The 15,802-nt window shown below is 48.6% G+C and overlaps 8 protein-coding genes and 1 non-coding gene across 10 annotated transcripts; 7 read left to right on the forward strand and 2 right to left on the reverse strand.

The window, feature by feature from the left end:
- Positions 1-64: 64 nt before the first annotated feature.
- Positions 65-2,085, forward strand: FOIG_15725 (N1-acetylpolyamine oxidase). Its single transcript, XM_031217112.1, has 2 exons — positions 65-1,584; positions 1,641-2,085. The coding sequence occupies exons 1-2, from the start codon at positions 317-319 to the stop codon at positions 1,969-1,971; spliced, it is 1,599 nt and encodes a 532-aa protein (XP_031053133.1). The 5' UTR covers positions 65-316; the 3' UTR covers positions 1,972-2,085.
- Positions 2,086-3,432: 1,347 nt separating this feature from the next.
- On the forward strand, positions 3,433-5,020 carry FOIG_15726 (uncharacterized protein). The gene is made up of 2 exons (XM_031217113.1): positions 3,433-3,757; positions 3,810-5,020. Exons 1-2 carry the CDS (start codon positions 3,595-3,597, stop codon positions 4,958-4,960), a joined length of 1,314 nt encoding a protein of 437 aa, XP_031053134.1. The 5' UTR covers positions 3,433-3,594; the 3' UTR covers positions 4,961-5,020.
- Positions 5,021-5,148: 128 nt separating this feature from the next.
- FOIG_15727 lies at positions 5,149-5,248 on the reverse strand. Its single transcript has one exon. It is a non-coding gene; the product is annotated as a tRNA-Leu (tRNA).
- Positions 5,249-5,475: 227 nt separating this feature from the next.
- Positions 5,476-6,657, reverse strand: FOIG_15728 (uncharacterized protein). Its single transcript, XM_031217114.1, has 2 exons — positions 5,862-6,657; positions 5,476-5,812 (listed from the first exon to the last, which is right to left on the reverse strand). The coding sequence occupies exon 1, from the start codon at positions 6,237-6,239 to the stop codon at positions 5,868-5,870; it is 372 nt and encodes a 123-aa protein (XP_031053135.1). The 5' UTR covers positions 6,240-6,657; the 3' UTR covers positions 5,476-5,812; positions 5,862-5,867.
- A 203-nt stretch (positions 6,658-6,860) lies between these two features.
- FOIG_15729 (uncharacterized protein) lies at positions 6,861-9,814 on the forward strand. Of its 2 annotated transcripts, XM_031217115.1 has the most exons (5): positions 6,861-7,352; positions 7,417-8,166; positions 8,215-8,528; positions 8,576-8,869; positions 8,916-9,814. In XM_031217115.1, the coding sequence occupies exons 1-5, from the start codon at positions 7,170-7,172 to the stop codon at positions 9,568-9,570; spliced, it is 2,196 nt and encodes a 731-aa protein (XP_031053136.1). In that variant the 5' UTR covers positions 6,861-7,169; the 3' UTR covers positions 9,571-9,814. The 2 variants fall into 2 exon arrangements, with proteins under 2 accessions (XP_031053136.1, XP_031053137.1); XM_031217116.1 differs by having other exon boundaries at positions 6,861-8,166.
- Positions 9,815-9,873: 59 nt separating this feature from the next.
- Positions 9,874-10,764, forward strand: FOIG_15730 (uncharacterized protein). The gene is made up of 3 exons (XM_031217117.1): positions 9,874-10,089; positions 10,141-10,250; positions 10,303-10,764. Exons 1-3 carry the CDS (start codon positions 10,018-10,020, stop codon positions 10,457-10,459), a joined length of 339 nt encoding a protein of 112 aa, XP_031053138.1. The 5' UTR covers positions 9,874-10,017; the 3' UTR covers positions 10,460-10,764.
- Positions 10,765-10,813: 49 nt separating this feature from the next.
- Positions 10,814-11,395, forward strand: FOIG_15731 (uncharacterized protein). Its single transcript, XM_031217118.1, has 2 exons — positions 10,814-11,240; positions 11,294-11,395. The coding sequence occupies exons 1-2, from the start codon at positions 10,948-10,950 to the stop codon at positions 11,301-11,303; spliced, it is 303 nt and encodes a 100-aa protein (XP_031053139.1). The 5' UTR covers positions 10,814-10,947; the 3' UTR covers positions 11,304-11,395.
- Positions 11,396-11,550: 155 nt separating this feature from the next.
- Positions 11,551-14,065, forward strand: FOIG_15732 (uncharacterized protein). Its single transcript, XM_031217119.1, has 4 exons — positions 11,551-11,896; positions 11,949-12,049; positions 12,113-12,746; positions 12,798-14,065. The coding sequence occupies exons 1-4, from the start codon at positions 11,607-11,609 to the stop codon at positions 13,816-13,818; spliced, it is 2,046 nt and encodes a 681-aa protein (XP_031053140.1). The 5' UTR covers positions 11,551-11,606; the 3' UTR covers positions 13,819-14,065.
- A 279-nt stretch (positions 14,066-14,344) lies between these two features.
- Positions 14,345-15,754, forward strand: FOIG_15733 (uncharacterized protein; the record flags this gene model as incomplete). The annotated part of the gene is made up of 1 exon (XM_031217120.1): positions 14,345-15,754. The coding sequence occupies one exon, from the start codon at positions 14,345-14,347 to the stop codon at positions 15,650-15,652; it is 1,308 nt and encodes a 435-aa protein (XP_031053141.1). The 3' UTR covers positions 15,653-15,754.
- Between the last annotated feature and the right edge of the window lie 48 nt (positions 15,755-15,802).

The raw sequence follows: 15,802 nt of genomic DNA on the forward strand, positions 1-15,802 counted from the left end.
TCTGCACAGGTAATCGCGACTTGGTCTGGCGTTGCTACGTGATCTGAGCTAGTGAGAAGCTGAACCAAGACATGCATCGTAGCCTAGGAGACTTCCAGGGGAATTGGCGCCTTTGGTCTTGAACATTGGTATGGATGGCGGTCGCTTGATTAACGTTCAAGCGAGGGGTGTTTATCTTTGGAGCAGGATAACATACTAGCTCGTTTAACATAAAGGGCAAAGCGCCGTGCTGGCAGTTCTGGTCCGTTCAGTCTTCATTGATACCTCCATTGATCCACGTTTGCCTATACCTCGATAGTCCATCAAAAACGGCAAGATGAGGCACTCAATCACACAGCTTACAGCTGTTTTCACAGCCCTATCCACAACAGCCCATTCCGCCGTCCTTCAACGGGACAAGCAAGGGTCCTGCACGAAGACCAAGGTCGCTATCCTCGGAGCCGGTGTTGCTGGCATAGCAGCAGCCCAAAACTTGACAAAAGCAGGCATTGACCAGTTCATAATTGTAGAGCATAATGACTACATTGGCGGGCGAATGAGGAAACAATCCTTTGGCAAGAACGCAGATGGACAACCTTACACCATTGAGTTTGGCGCCAACTGGGTTGAGGGTATCGGATCAGAAGCTACACATGAGAATCCCATCTGGCAGTTGGCAAAGAAGTATGACTTGAAATCGCATGAGTCCGATTACGACAACTACTTGACATTTGATCACAAAGGACAGACAAACTGGAGCAGCACGATCAAAAGCCTGGAGAAGATCTACAGCAAGGCTGAAGCAGAAGCTGGTCGTCTCCTGCTCGGCAACTTGCAAGATACTTCCGTACGTGCTGCCATCCGCTCAGCAGGATGGCGCCCAGACAAGGATGACATGCACGCCCAAGCCGCAGACTGGTGGAAATGGGACTTTGAATCCGCCTGGACACCCGACGAAAGTGGCCTTATCTTTGGAGTGGCTGGTGGTAATGCGACATTTGGCTACTTCAGCGATGTCAGTAACCTCGTCGTTGACCAGCGTGGCTTCAGTACCATCATACAAGAGGAGGCCAAGACGTTCCTAAAGAAAGGTGATGCAAGACTCCGACTCAAGACCACTGTCGAAGGTATCAAATACGGAAAGGACGGCGTGACAATCACAACGGACAAGGGTGATTGCATCCAAGCCGACTACGCGATCTGCACCTTTTCGCTAGGAGTGTTGCAGAGCAATACCACCGAGTTCAGCCCCCCTCTCCCCGACTGGAAGCAAAGTGCCATTGATCAGTTTGCCATGGGCACGTACACCAAGATCTTCATGCAGTTCGAAGAGGCTTTCTGGGACAACCAAACGCAATTCTTCCTCTATGCCGATCCTCTCGAGCGTGGCCGGTACCCTCTCTTCCAATCACTCAACCCTGAGGGTTTTGCGCCGGGTTCCAACATTCTCTTTGGAACTGTTACTGGACAACAAGCATGGCGCGTAGAACGTCAGACCAACAATGAGACGATGGAACAGATTCTTGATGTCTTGAGACTGATGTTTCCCGACAAGAATGTGACGACACCGACTGCTTTTGCCTACCCTCGCTGGAGCACTGAACCGTAAGTCAAGAACAACCCGCTCACAGTCGAATGACTCGTGGACTAACGATACGCAGTTGGGCATATGGCTCCTACAGCAATTGGCCCGTCGGCATGACTCTTGAGAAGCACCAAAACATGCGCGCCAATGTTGAGCGCCTCTGGTTTGCAGGAGAAGCCAACTCTGCAGAGTTCTTTGGGTTCTTGCACGGCGCGTATACTGAGGGTCAAGATATTGCTAATAAGATTGGCAATATCATAAACGGAAAAGCTGGTGATGATGAGTTCGACATGGAGAGGTACGAGAACCTTCATGGAACGACATTTGTGGATGAGTATGATGAGGATAACGGATGGTTGTTTCCGTATGACGTCGAGGGGGACGAAGAGGAAGAAGAGGAAGAATGAGGAGATTGATGTTGATTCTCTGTAAATAATTATGTATGACGGTAATGATTGCAATGCGACGGAAGACCTGGGTACTATAATGAGATCAATGGACTTTTGTTGGTTTACTCAATATTCTGTCATTCTGATGCGCTTGTTGCATGTTGTCGCCGATACCGCATCGGAGGCTTATAAATCGAGGGGCTGGGGCTCAAGTCAACGCATGCATGCAGGAACTCAATCTCTCGGCCAAGGTATTCGCTCATAGAGTTTGAGTTCGTAACGGCAAGACCGTAAAGGCTTTCTTTCTTTGCATATGCCTTATGGATCTCAATATGATAGAGTTTGCGACACCGGGTAGGGCCGAAGATGGTGGATCTGGTTATCAGCAGGCTGCACAAGTAATCTCGTATGGGGCCAAACAATTTGCGACGACATTATCGCCCAAGCTCTAGAAGGGATCAATTGAGGCTATCGTATGACCTTTTGCAAACTTAAAAACTCTTCAATGCGATATACGCGCATTCACCTCGGGGCTCATCGGCGAGTGAACCGATTCCCTGCTTCTCGGCACTTCTTGGCAAGGTTTCTACCCCATCTCTTTGATGATGGATCGACCATGGCCGAGTGGGAGGAGAGTGGGAGGAGAGTGGGAGAGCAGCCATGATTACAATAACCATAACCCCGCCCTTTTATTTTTCTGTCAGTGCGTAAACGTTTATCCCAATCGGTTCTGGTAAATGGAGTAAATGCTTGGAAATCATATGCAGCCTGCTGATAGAGTGACGCGGCTCGCATAGCCTCATCAAATACCGACTTAAATTGTTAGTGAGGGCAAAGTCTTGGCAATTGATGTCATGGATGTATGTGCTGAGACTGACTCAGATTTGGGTGTGATGCGCTTGATCTTTGAATCGGGCTGCTAAGGTACGGTACCTTTGGGTGTCCTAAATCCGGTCAGCCCGCTCAGGTCCCAAGCCTCACCAAAAGGTAGAACCAAGAAAATGCGTCGGTCGCAGCCGATGCAAATCCCCAAAACTAGTTTCAATTCTCATACTCCCATGAAACGACCCCAGTTTACGGAATAGCAGTGATCAAACAGCTAAAATCCGTAGAGTATCAGTGTCGGATTTAGCGAGTCAGCGGTTTCATAACCCCGTAGAGATAGGTCGGCAAATCAGTTGCCATACTTACCGAGCCTGCCAAGACTTGCCTATGTCGTACTTGCAGGGCGCTTATTGGCCGAAGCTCATGTCCAAGCCACGCCAAGGGATCTAAAGTTAAGGTTTAGGTTTCCGAGGCCAACAGTTGATTATGAGAGACGAATCATTGACAAGTGACCGCGTAATTCATTGCTTCGGACGCCGAGTCGAGTAGTACAACACGCGAGCATGGGATACCCATCATGGCTTGGCGTCATGGCTTGGCCAAGCATCTCAACGCGTCATAGTCGCTTGATATCTTTTTTCTTGGTGTTTGCTACAACTATCAAAACCCATCATGTCTCCCGCCCTTCTCGAAGGTTTGATGGTTGTACACTCTCTAGCCTTTGACGTAGGCCCTATACCTCCCCCCTGACTATCCGAGCCAATTCGAGAAACTGTTTCATACAAAAGGCTACTCTCACGAATCACTAAATCATCGATGATGCTTCGATCACTCGCTCTCACAAGTTTCCTGGCCGGACAATCGCTACGGGCTGCAGCTCAGCGCGACCAGGTTGATAACAGCAACCTTGACCCATTGAAGTTCAAGAGCGATGGAACATTCCAAATATCCGTCTTTTCAGATCTCCATTTCGCTGAAGGTACGGCATTGAAACCACCATGGGACAAAGAAAGCCGCTGACCAAGAACTAGATGCCTCCTCAATAGGACCCGAGAAAGACGCCAGGACCGTCAAGGTCATGGGCGACGTGATCGATGCAGAGCTACCAGACTTGGTAGTCCTGAACGGCGACCTTATCAATGGCGAATCAACATTCACACATAACAGCACGGTATACATCGATCAAATCGTCTCCCCGATGGTTGATCGAAATATGACATGGGCTTCAACGTATGGAAACCATGATCACAATCGCAACCTCAACGGAACCGCCATGTTGGAGCGCGAGCATACATGGCCTGGATCTCGAACAGATTCAATGGTCCCAGGAAGCGATGCCGGAACAACAAATTACTACCTCCCCGTATACGCATCGAACTGCAGTTCAAACTGCACACCCGAGCTGATACTCTGGTTCTTCGATTCTCGAGGTGGCTTTTACTACCAGGGCGGCGCTCAGCCTAACTGGGTTGACAAGAGCGTCGTGGAATGGTTCAACGAGACCAATGCTGATCTGCGCGAGGAATACGGCAAGAACATTCCTTCGCTGGCCTTTGTTCACATTCCCGTGTACGCCTCTCTTATGCTGCAGAACAATGGTATCGATGAGAATTACCATCCCGGTATCAACGACGAAACTGTCATTCAGCAAGGTGCGGGATGGTGCGCAGACAAGAAGGGAGGTTGCGACTACAGCGATCAAGATCTGCCCTTGATGCAAGCCCTCGTTGCGACACCCGGCGTCATCGGACTCTTTTCCGGCCACGACCACGCGAACTCGTGGTGTTACAAGTGGGAAGATAAGGTTGGCGATATGGATCTTCCCGGCAATGGCATCAATCTCTGCTACGGTCAACATACCGGCTACGGTGGCTATGGAGACTGGATCCGAGGTGGTCGCCAAATCGTCGTCACACAAGAGGGTCTCGAGAATTTTGAAATCGACTCGCATATTCGCCTCGAATCGGATGAGGTCGTCGGCAGCATCTCTTTGAACTCGACTTACAACACGGATGCATACGCCGCAACCCCGAACCAGAAGACGTTCCTCAGCATTGCGAGCTCTTCTACGCCGACACCTTCGACGAGACCTGTTTCTTTAGCGGCGCATTTTGGGTTGCATAATGCTTTCAGTTCGTCTTTGGTTGTTTTCGCAGGAGTTATTACATGGATTTTGTTGTGAAAATAGCGTTTAGATTTATTGCATTTAGAGTAAAAATTATAGACAACGATTCCCCCAGCGTCATCATCTCGTCCCCGCGCCGTGATAGCCGTTCTCGACACGCCTGGCCGTCAATTAAAACTATAGGAGCTTGATTACAAAAAAGTATGCAATATCTATCCAGGGATAACTACAAAAAGAGAATTCTTTGATGAGACTGGGACTCGAACCCAGGAGGATTGCTCCACCAGGAAATTGGTGTTAAGGTTAACCTTAACCTGGCGCCATAACCAACTCGGCCATCTCACCCAAGCTAGTGCTGATGCTGAAATTTGCTCGTAACACAGACCAGATGCCTGATTGACAAAGGCTCCATTGAACAGGATGCACCTTTCAATGTGACCGATTTCTTCTGCTGCTTTGATGAAGGAAATGGTGTCGTTTGGGTCTTGTTCTCTCAAACTTATGCTTAAGTTTATGTTTTTCGGGACGAGTTGGGCTTTCAGCCACCAAGCTGAACCATGAACCTTGAAAATGTACTGTTCGAGAGACAAAGCCAGCCAAATCAGAGAACAACCAAAGGTTGTCGCTTTATTCAATGACATGCAAGCAATTCGAATGGGAATTCATTGTTCCAGTCCCTTGGGGGCTCCACTGCGCGCATGAAGTATATAAACCTGGCATAAGTTGCATATTCCCTCATCAATCCACAACTTGCTCCAACATATCCCGAGCTTCATAAACAGCCATTTCTCTCAAACATTCTGCAACTGTACAGCAAAAACAAAATAATCACCATGTCCGTCATGTCCCAAGACGTTGTCGAATACTACTACAGAGGTCACAGGCTTGCAGACAGCATTGAAGATTGGGCTGAAGAGGTCAGCAGCGCAACGGAAGAGATGGAATTTGTTGAGCCCACCAAGCCTCAAGCCAAGATGCCTCGTATCGGAGATCCGTCTAAAGAGAGACAAATTGCTATTCTGTTGGAGCGACACAACGAAGCTCGGGAGATCATGAAACTAATTAAGGAACAGCTCCTTAAGCTTGGCTGTGAGATTCCACAGGGAGTAATCTCAAAGTCCTCTTCTTCTAAGCATGGTGGCTTGAACCATCTAGGGGGTTCACACCGTGAGTACTTCACTGAAGACTCTGAGGCCCAAGGTCTCCTATCGCAGGATACCTGGGCGTATATTCCGTTGGACAGTGCTTCTGAGGGCTCAAGGGAAAAGAAGAAGAAGAGAAGCAAGAGACCCAAGACCGAGGAGGAGAAGAACCGGCATATCAACAAGGTCTTCATGCGGGAGAACGGAATCCTTCCATTATTGGATTCTAGCTCTCAGCTTTGAGGCTGGATTGGAGTCTTATTCTTGATGTATGTATTCAGGCCAAGTTGGTATTGCAGCTGTCAGACAGCTAAAAGGTAAGTCTTAGAAATAGAATTTCGGTAAGTTTTGAATTGAATTTATTGATATAGCCATGGAATTCCACAATTTCCCATAAAATGCGATATGTTATAAAACTCAATATGATCAGTTGATCGTACTGTGTCCAATCGGGGAAGCCAGGAAGCGGCTTGTGGAGTGACCTGAACTGACCTGAAGTGGCTACTTTCTCTGTTCGGTTAGTATTCGTGTCCCGCCTCCGATCTGATGCGATCTCAGCTCGACAACAACACCTTCGACCAAGATCTGTGGTGATGGTGGAAAATTATGAGTTTTGAACAAAGGCCAAAGTGACGTCAGATTGATATCAACGACTGGCGAAAGCAGGGATATACTAATGGCCAGGAACAATGACCAATCCAGACTTATGCACCAACAGCCTATCGTATGACTATAGTCCAAACGGACTCGAATCCACCAATCAAATGATCCCGGAGCAAATGCGAGGCGGGGGTCCACCCTGGCCTGGCCTGGTCTTTGAACACGGAATGCAGACAGTCACGACAGTCTCTTCTCAGCGACACAACAGCCCAGCACAGAAAGGAGCCGACATGCGACACACATACACTGCCTCTACCACGTTTCAACTGCTGAATAGCCTACTTGAACCAACACAATCATCTTTTACGGTACCTCACTCACTATAGCGTAGTGCTTATCATTCCTCCTTTGGGACTGGCAGGTGACCCCAGCAAAATCTCATTCCTCTTTTGCCCCTCGGAGGCAAATTCTCAAGAACAACTAAACCCTTCGAATCTACACTCGTTTTTGACATCGAAATTCTCATGAGCAGCTCAAATAAACCCACACGAGCACAAGAACACCAAAAGTCTAATCGACAGTTGCTCCCCAGAAAGTCTCAAAACACAGATCATGAGCCGCAATACGCGCCCCTCGATGTCTCCGACATACCCAGGGCAGCCTTGACATCAGTCGCGTGCAACAACTGCCGCGTCCGGAAATCAAAGGTTTGTCCTGTCGTGTCATATCGTATTGGTGCCATGTATGAGTAACAGACTTTATTATCTCTAGTGTGATGGTCGTAAACCAACATGTTCGGCCTGCGCGAGCCGAAGACAGCAATGTATATATCGTGCCGAGGTCTCTCATGAGAAGATGGTAGAGCTGAGAAAGGGCTCTAAAGATCTCTTTCAGGCCCTGGAGCTCTTGAGGACTGCCCCCGATGAACAAGCTTTATATGTGCTGGAGAGATTGCGTAGCAGCGGTTCTGTATCGGAGTTCTTGCAGGTTCTCGACTCGGGCGTCATGAAACCACCTTCACCAATCAACCCCTTAGACACCAGTCTCGTGGGAACTTCGGCTAGCTCTACAATAGAGCTGGACCTCAACATGCGTTATTCTAGCGTCTTTCCGACTCTAGAAACTCTTGATATCAAGGATGTAGATCTTGGTCTACTGGCAGTTAACAAACGAGCCCTGGCATCTTCAAATCAACAAGCGGCAGCACCTTTGACACCATTTACACCAATAGAATTCGGCCAGAGTTCAGAAACACCGACGACTTCTGAATCGTTTTCAACGCCAAGCGATACCACTGGAGATACTGGCGTTGACCCTCGGCTAGAGTCTCTTCAAATATGGCAGTGGACTTCCGTACCTGTACCCGAAAACCTCGCCGCAAAAGCCATATCTTTCTATCTAGTCAACGAACACCCTCTACTAGCATTATTCGACGCCGATCTATTTATTCGCGACTTTGTGGCAGGCGGAGGCCGCTTCTGCTCACAACTCCTCGTCAGCTCACTTCTTGCCTGGGCTTGTGTAAGTTTCTTCCACTGTCATTCTCAGAATGCTTGCTGACATGGCCAGGCTTCATACTCTCAGTTTGAGCCACGAGCTCAAACGCTCTCTCTTGCGTTTCTAAGAGAAGCCAAGAGGCGATGGGAGGATTTAACAGACCATACTGCCATCACCACGTTATCTTCAGCAATGCTTCTTGTCATTACTTGCAACCAGCATGGGCAGGACAAAGTTGGTCTTTTCTATCTCGACGCCAGTGTACAAATAGGTCGTCGACTTGGTCTGTTCGGCGATGAGGAAACATCGGTGCCCAACTTCAACGATGACGACGAATTACGGACAGCAGCATCATTTGCTGCTTGGGGAACCTTTGGCTGGCACAGGTTGGTATTGCCATGACTGTCAAGATACTCATACTGATTTGATGTAGTCTACACTGTATCAATTTTCGAGCGAAGCACCGAATAAGACATCCGCCATCTTTACCTATACCAGGGGATGTGTCTGGGCCGCCTCTAAATGAGTATATGGGCAGCACGTTTACGTGGATATCCAAGTTCTGGGTCATCATACGCCAGACATTTCGAGAAGGTTATAACCACTTCAGCCGTCTGCCTATGTCACATGCGCACCAGATGTATCAGCTGCTGCTTGACTGGGCTAGTAACCTCCCAGAGGACGTACAGAGGAGTGAAAACTGTCCCCATCATGTTCTAGTACTACAGTGAGTGGCATAAATCAAGTAGGAGACTTTCAACTGATCCTCGCAGCATTTGGTACCAGACAGCAATAATAGACATATGGCGCCCATTTCTCCGACGTCGAAGCCATGAAGAAGCTGGGGAAAGCGAGCTTGCCACTGCGACGCACGAAGCATCCGTCCATCAACTCAAACGACTTGTATATCTATACCGGAAACGATTTGAGTCAACCAATCTCACCATGTTCATCACTCCCGGATTTCTCACCCTCATCAACGAAGTATTTCGAAACCCCAGTACATCCGACGCTCAGTTTTACTTCATCTTGGCGGCGCGTGGATGCCTATCGATAGCATCTTGGTGCAAGGGGCTCCGAGGTATTACAGAAGGCTTGATGACGATAGGTTGGCAAAACGGAACCTTCAAACGTGAAGGATGGACAAACAACAGCATGATTGAGGACATCAGAGCTACAACACGGCAGCTCAACCAAGAGGGCACATATAGCAGTCTTTACCCAATCAACCTCGATTCAACGAGCGAGAGCATGGACGACATCGGCATGGAAGCCTTGGCGGGCGAATTTCAGAGACTGAGTTCACAAAATGAGCCTACGCGTGGGAAAGAAGTCGAGATGACGAGTGAGCCAAACGTCTGGAAGGGAGATCAACGAGATCTTAATTTAACGTTGACTGAGGCGACGGAAGAAGAGAAATACACTTAGTCACGCCATTGTATGATTTTTGATTGAGCATATGAACTAATGAAGGAGCGTTGACGACCTGGATAATGGCCACTGCTTATGGCGAACATAGACTGGCTCGTCTGTATAATCTTGTATGCAGTTTAGAAGATACCTGATATTAGTCAAGGAAGAGCGATATTGTATATTTATGCTATTTGGCTTGTCTTCTGTCTGGACTCACTCGAGATGCATATCCGGGAGCCAAGTCGTACGAGTGAGAGTTTGGTGAATGCGGTAGTCTTACCAGCCAAACAAAGAGCGGTGGAACTCCCGTCAGCGATAGCTGACGAGTACTTCTCACCTGCCTCCACGGAGTTCGGACCCTGGTAGTGCTTACACCCCCATTTATTGTTATCCGCGACTCGAGGCATTTCTGAGATTGAAAAACAAGACTCCCACAACATATTTTCATCAATTCGACTCAACATGACTTCTGAGGAATCTGGAGAGTACTTTTCTGTTTCCACCATCGCGGTGAATCCCGACAGAATTGGCGAGGTATGACCCGCATCACAGTGTTATGCCCAGTCTGTTTTCTCACATAATCAGGCCCATGCCTGTCTGACCGAAGTTGCCGAAGCCACCTTGAAGGAACCAGGTGCCAAGATCTATAGGTTCTACAAGACCGAGGGCAAGGACGAATTCGTCTGCATGGAGAAGTAAGCCCTTTACATTTGAGAGACATAACTGTAACTGACCCGGATGCTCAAGGTTTACTGATCGAGACGCGTATGCGGCGCATGTTGGTTCAGAGCATGTGAGGGAATGGGCAAAGAAGTACTTGGATTCGGGCATCTTTGTTGGGTCTTTTGAGTTTCATCCTCTTGCGAAGGGAGGTCCTGGAGTTGGTGGTTTTGACCGGCCTTAGTCATTGCACAGCAGACTTTGGTGGTAGCAATTTGCAATGAAAACTGTTGTTCGTCTAGCAAGATGACTAGCATTGCTTGGAGTACAGATATCTGACTTGCGCGAGTTGGGGACAGGGGTACCGTGCAGCAGACCCAGATCTCGATGGGACGCTTCCTCAGCCTTCTGTTCCTAGCCGTTCTACGATGCAACTGCGTCTTCCATAGAAATCTAGCAACAGTTTTGTCACCAATCGCTGGACAGAGCGATACTCATCGACATCATGGTCACGTGTTGGATGAAACCTGTCCTTGCTTGCAGACGGGGGCATTGACATCATAGTGCCACTTTTCCCATCGCCACCCGGATAGCATATCAACTATTCAAGACAGAGCAGAGCAACTCCTAATTCTTGCTAATTTTGATAGTTTGGATATCAAATACACTTGCCAAATTACAACTAAAACACCGCCTGAAATCTCAACAAATCATCTTTTCAAGATATCCACAATGGCAACAGAAGAGACAATCCAAAACGCCCGATCAAATGTCGGCGATCAGAGCGACAATTCCGAAAACAATACACATCAAATGACCCAAGGTTCACAGAATAACCAGGTTGGTCGATCCAACACTGGGTCTCAAGAAGCCCTCAATCAGCCTCAAAACCAACAGCCTATTCAACCAGCGAGTCAAGAGACGGGAAAGAAAAGCAGCGCACCTCGCGTGAGATTGGATATGGATCTCGATGTTGAGTTACAACTGAAAGCGAAGATCCAAGGTGATATTGAATTGGCCATATTGTAAGTCTTGCGGGCCTTGAAACTCACCTCGATGAATCTAACATTTGATGCAGGGAGAACTGAGATCATCATTCGGGTTTAATTGTGGGAGCTTTTCAAAATCGAGTTAATGTCTTTATCATGAGAGCGAATAAACAATAATATCATAATCCATCTTCTATTATACGCTCCTGTACTTGTCTTCGCGTTTATTTATTTGCTCATGGTGATAGCCTCAGGGTAGCTGGTGGATGCCAGCATCACGTGCAGTCTGTGCCACTAACCGCATTTGTCAATTCTCCTCCGCGGACCCGCGGCTTCGACCTAGCATCTCCGCGTCATCAATCTGACCGTGTCAATTGATCGATATCTGATGCCGATGCGCGCATGTTTCGCACAATGAAGCGCAATTACTCCGGGGCGCCTATTAGGTCGACTTACCGGGCTTCTCGGCTGCCAGTTTCGTGCCGCCCTTGCCGTGAGAAGAAGCGGCGCTGTGACCGCAATCAACCTTGTTCGAATTGTACCCAGCGGCGCCTCACATGCGTTTACGAGAATGGCAGTCGAGCAACTAACCCTTTGGAGACTGATACATTACCGGAGCGGAACCCCGGCGAGGCTTCAGTCGACCCGAACGGAAGCACTTTGGCCTTCTCTCCTCTTAGACAGTTGGACCTGTTAGTCAACCTGTTCCCAATGTACACTCACTCGCCGTGCTAATGGCACCAGAAACAAGGAAATGCTTGACAGGCTAACTAAACTAGAAAAAGCTGTCTTCCCAAATGGAGCTCAAGTATCACAGCTTACCCAACCAGAACCAACTTCCTCCCGTAGGAGCCTCAAGCCCTGAATCCTGCTATGTCGGTCCGTCCGAAGCTGATCAATCCATACAGACCGCAAGCCGTTCAACTGCCACAATGAGACTCCCTCAAGCGACAAAAATGCTTCTATCAATGCGCGCTTAAACCATTTGACGTCGAATCTTCCGCCTGCCCATCAAGCACATCTGCTATGCGAACACTTCGTTGACACCATCCAGCCTACATTCGGTGTCCTGCATGTACCATCGATTAGATCACTTGTTTATAGCTCAGTGGAATCTGACAAAGAAGTTCCAAAGATTGACGAGTTGCTCATGCTTTTCAGTATCTTTGCTGGTGCGGCCTTGGCCTGGACAGATGAACTTCTTCATAAGCTTGAAGCAACAAAAGAGAACGCCGTGTCGGCCTTCGACTGTTATTTTCACTCTGCTCTGTCGATTATTGAAGAGCCTTGCACACCACTACCACCCTCGGTCACAGCTGTCTCAGCGATATCTACCCTTGCACATGTGGCTATTAACTCCGATGATGTCGTTCCGGCCAAGGCATTGGATCTTAGAAGCCGGTGCTACAATATGTGCCGCGAAATGATGATCCATCGCTTAGACAGCCCGGCAGCACAGAAAGAGCGAGACGTAAGCCCGGCCAACAATATTGACTTGGAGGTTCAGAGACGTGTATGGTGGAACATGGTTGCTTCTGACTGGTAACGCATCCTTTCTATGATCAGTGGCTGATCTAGCTGACCCTTCATCAGGTTGACTTCGTTCTCTGGGAGCTCCCAGGAGGGTATCTATACATTCATCCCGAGACTGCTGAGAGTCAAACAACCGCGTAACATCGACGACGTTGCGCTCACGATTTCAGGCGACATACCCGATTTACCTCTCTCCGTTCCAACAGACATGACATTCTTCTTTTTGCGACTCAGAACGGCAGAAATATCTCGCGAGATTATCGATACGATCACACCCCTGGCCGACGACACCCCCGAAGAAGACTACGAAGTCATTCTTCAGCTTGATAGAAAACTGCAGAATTTTATCAAGGGTCTTCCTGATTTTTGCAAGCTCGACCCGGAGAGTATGCAGAAGTCCAAAGAGATCTGCGAATTGAGACCGTTCATCTACTGGCAGCGAATAAGTCTTCACCTCGGCATCCATGCACGCATTTGTCGACTTCATCGCCCTTATCACCTCGCAGCCTACTCAGATCTTCGATATTCTTACTCTCGAACCACGATCCTCACATCAGCATACAAGATTCTTGAACTCAGACGCATGATGGACGACCCGGTTGCCAAGTTTCACTTTAGACCTGAGAGGTATTTGGTAATCTTCTTGCACGTCACCTCAGCCGCTGTAGCGTTGGCAGTCGACCTGTCTCACAACCCTGATGCCCCCGAAGCAGAAGCCATAAAGGAAAAGGTTAAGGGCGCGTACGAGACGCTGAACAAATCGAGGAAGAACGCGGAGAGTTTGATCAGAGGTATCGAGAAGAATATGGAACAGGTCATGGGGACTTTGCAGAAACAGCGCACGAATGCGATGAAATCAGCTTCGCCAGCTGCGACATCGAGCGCGAACTTGGATTCGGTTCCTGAAAGTGCTTTCACAGACATGAATGATATTACAGTGGGCATGCAGGAAGACGGTTTCGGGGACGAACATTCGCACCAGCTCTGGTCAGACTTTTTGGCTGCTGTCCCTGACCTTGAAGAGTTTCAGTGGACTTCTCTTCTGCAAGACCTCGACTTTGATCCTAGCAACTTCAGTTAAGAAGTTCGAAGCATGGTGTTAGACGGATTGCAGCATGAAGCTACTATGATGCATGTATCGTGGGAGGCAACTCGTTGGCCAGACGACATGCCTGTCGACTTGGTATTGCCTGTAATGAGGCAAGAGATGTATTGGATGATACTTTAGTACCATCCAAAGCCGTTTTTGACGGAGACACCCTCTTCGAGTTTGCGTGGAGATGTCAAGATTAAAACTCTGCTGTCTCATGCCATTATTTGACGTTGCCGCCCAACATATGTCTGAACTTCGAAGTTTGTGTCATTATAACTGATTGTCTGTTACAGTTTCCTGAGCTGGATGCAGCTGTCTCAACCGGGGTTGAAGTTAATGTCCGATTAGTCCGGTCCGGACACAGTCTTTCACGGATGGCCCAAAAGGGAAATCCTCGACCGCGGACTTCCGCACCTGATCTCCGACACATGAAGTATTTATAAACGGCAACTCCAATTTGCAACGAACAAGACAAAAACACTTTACATCTCATCAATCAATATTGTATTGAAGAATGAAGCAAACAAAGGCAAGTTTCCCAAACTACAGGCTGGCAACAAGGCTAACATCTCCGCAGGCTATCATCATCGGCGGAGGCCCCGCGGGCCTCGCAACCGCTCTACGCTTGCAGCAGCAAGCGAGCGTGAACTGCACGATCTATGAGCTTCGATCAGCACCTTCCACATTGGGGAGCGCCATAGGCATCATGCCAAATGGTCTGCGCCTCCTTGATCGTTTGGGAGTTTACTCAGAGCTCAAGGAGCGCGGAAGCAGCCACTCCAACATGACCATCCATTCTATAAATGGAGGAGTTCTGGGACGAAAAGACATGGTTGCTGCAGCAAAAGAACAGACTGGTTATGGGTACATGAGAATCAAACGAACTGATCTACTGGACACCCTGTTGAAAGCGGTTGCTGAAGCTGGTATCGCTTTGCACTACAACAAGTCGCTCATCTCCATCACAGAATCGGCTGATTCAGTCACCGCGAGCTTCTCTGACGGGACCAGCGATACGGCAGACCTTCTACTTGGATGCGACGGGATTCACTCTGCTGTACGACGCCTGCATGTCGATGCAGATCAGGCACCTGTATACACAGGGATGTCAGGCCTTGGCGCCATGGTCCCAGCTTCTTGTGTTTCAGAGGCAACCCAAAAAGAAATGAGAGGCATGAATATCACGATGACTCAAGAGGGTATGTTTGGAGTCATGACGTGCACTGCCTCTGACGATGAGATTCAGTGGTTTTTGTCAAAAGAAGTACCGCTGCCGGACTCTGGGGACGCCCGCAATGGATGGGAGCTTCATCGACGGGAGGAAGTGGAGGGGTTTAAGACTCAACTTCACAAAACTCTCGAAGATGCGGGTGGAGAATGGGGGGATAACTTACGAGAGCTTATTGGCACTACGACAGCTGTGAAGTTCTACCCGATCTACAAGCTACCCACTGGAGGAAGATGGTACAATGGAAGAACTCTCCTTCTTGGTGATGCCGCACATGCTATGCCACCTCACGCTGGCCAAGGTGTATCGATGGCATTCGAAGATGCGTTTCTCCTTGTACGACTTCTAGAGAAGCAACTGTCTCTTGTGGATGCTTTCAAGCTGTTCAATGAGATCCGGAGGCCAAGAGTTGAGGAGATTGCAAACAGATCCTCAAGCAATGCCAAGATGAGAAGAAAGACAGGGCCATGGGGCTTATGGCTAAAGGAGACGGGACTCTGGCTGTTTATGCAAGGTGCTTGGGCGTTTGGCATGGATCGATGGGGATCAGAGACGCAGCAGATGGTGTATGACATTGACGAAGTCAGCATTTGAGCCAGCGCGTTTCAGGATCTTGATTATATGATAGTTGTTTGGCAGTTATATGTGCATTTCTTAAATTTCAAGGTTGTACGTGGTAAACGCGGCCAAAACGCGATACTCATCCTTCAGTAGACGCATGACTTCAGTATCATCTTGGCTGCG

The sequence above is a fragment of the Fusarium odoratissimum genome (assembly GCF_000260195.1).
Source record: "Fusarium odoratissimum NRRL 54006 unplaced genomic scaffold supercont1.58, whole genome shotgun sequence".
In the NCBI taxonomy this organism is placed as follows: Eukaryota; Fungi; Ascomycota; class Sordariomycetes; order Hypocreales; family Nectriaceae; genus Fusarium; species Fusarium odoratissimum.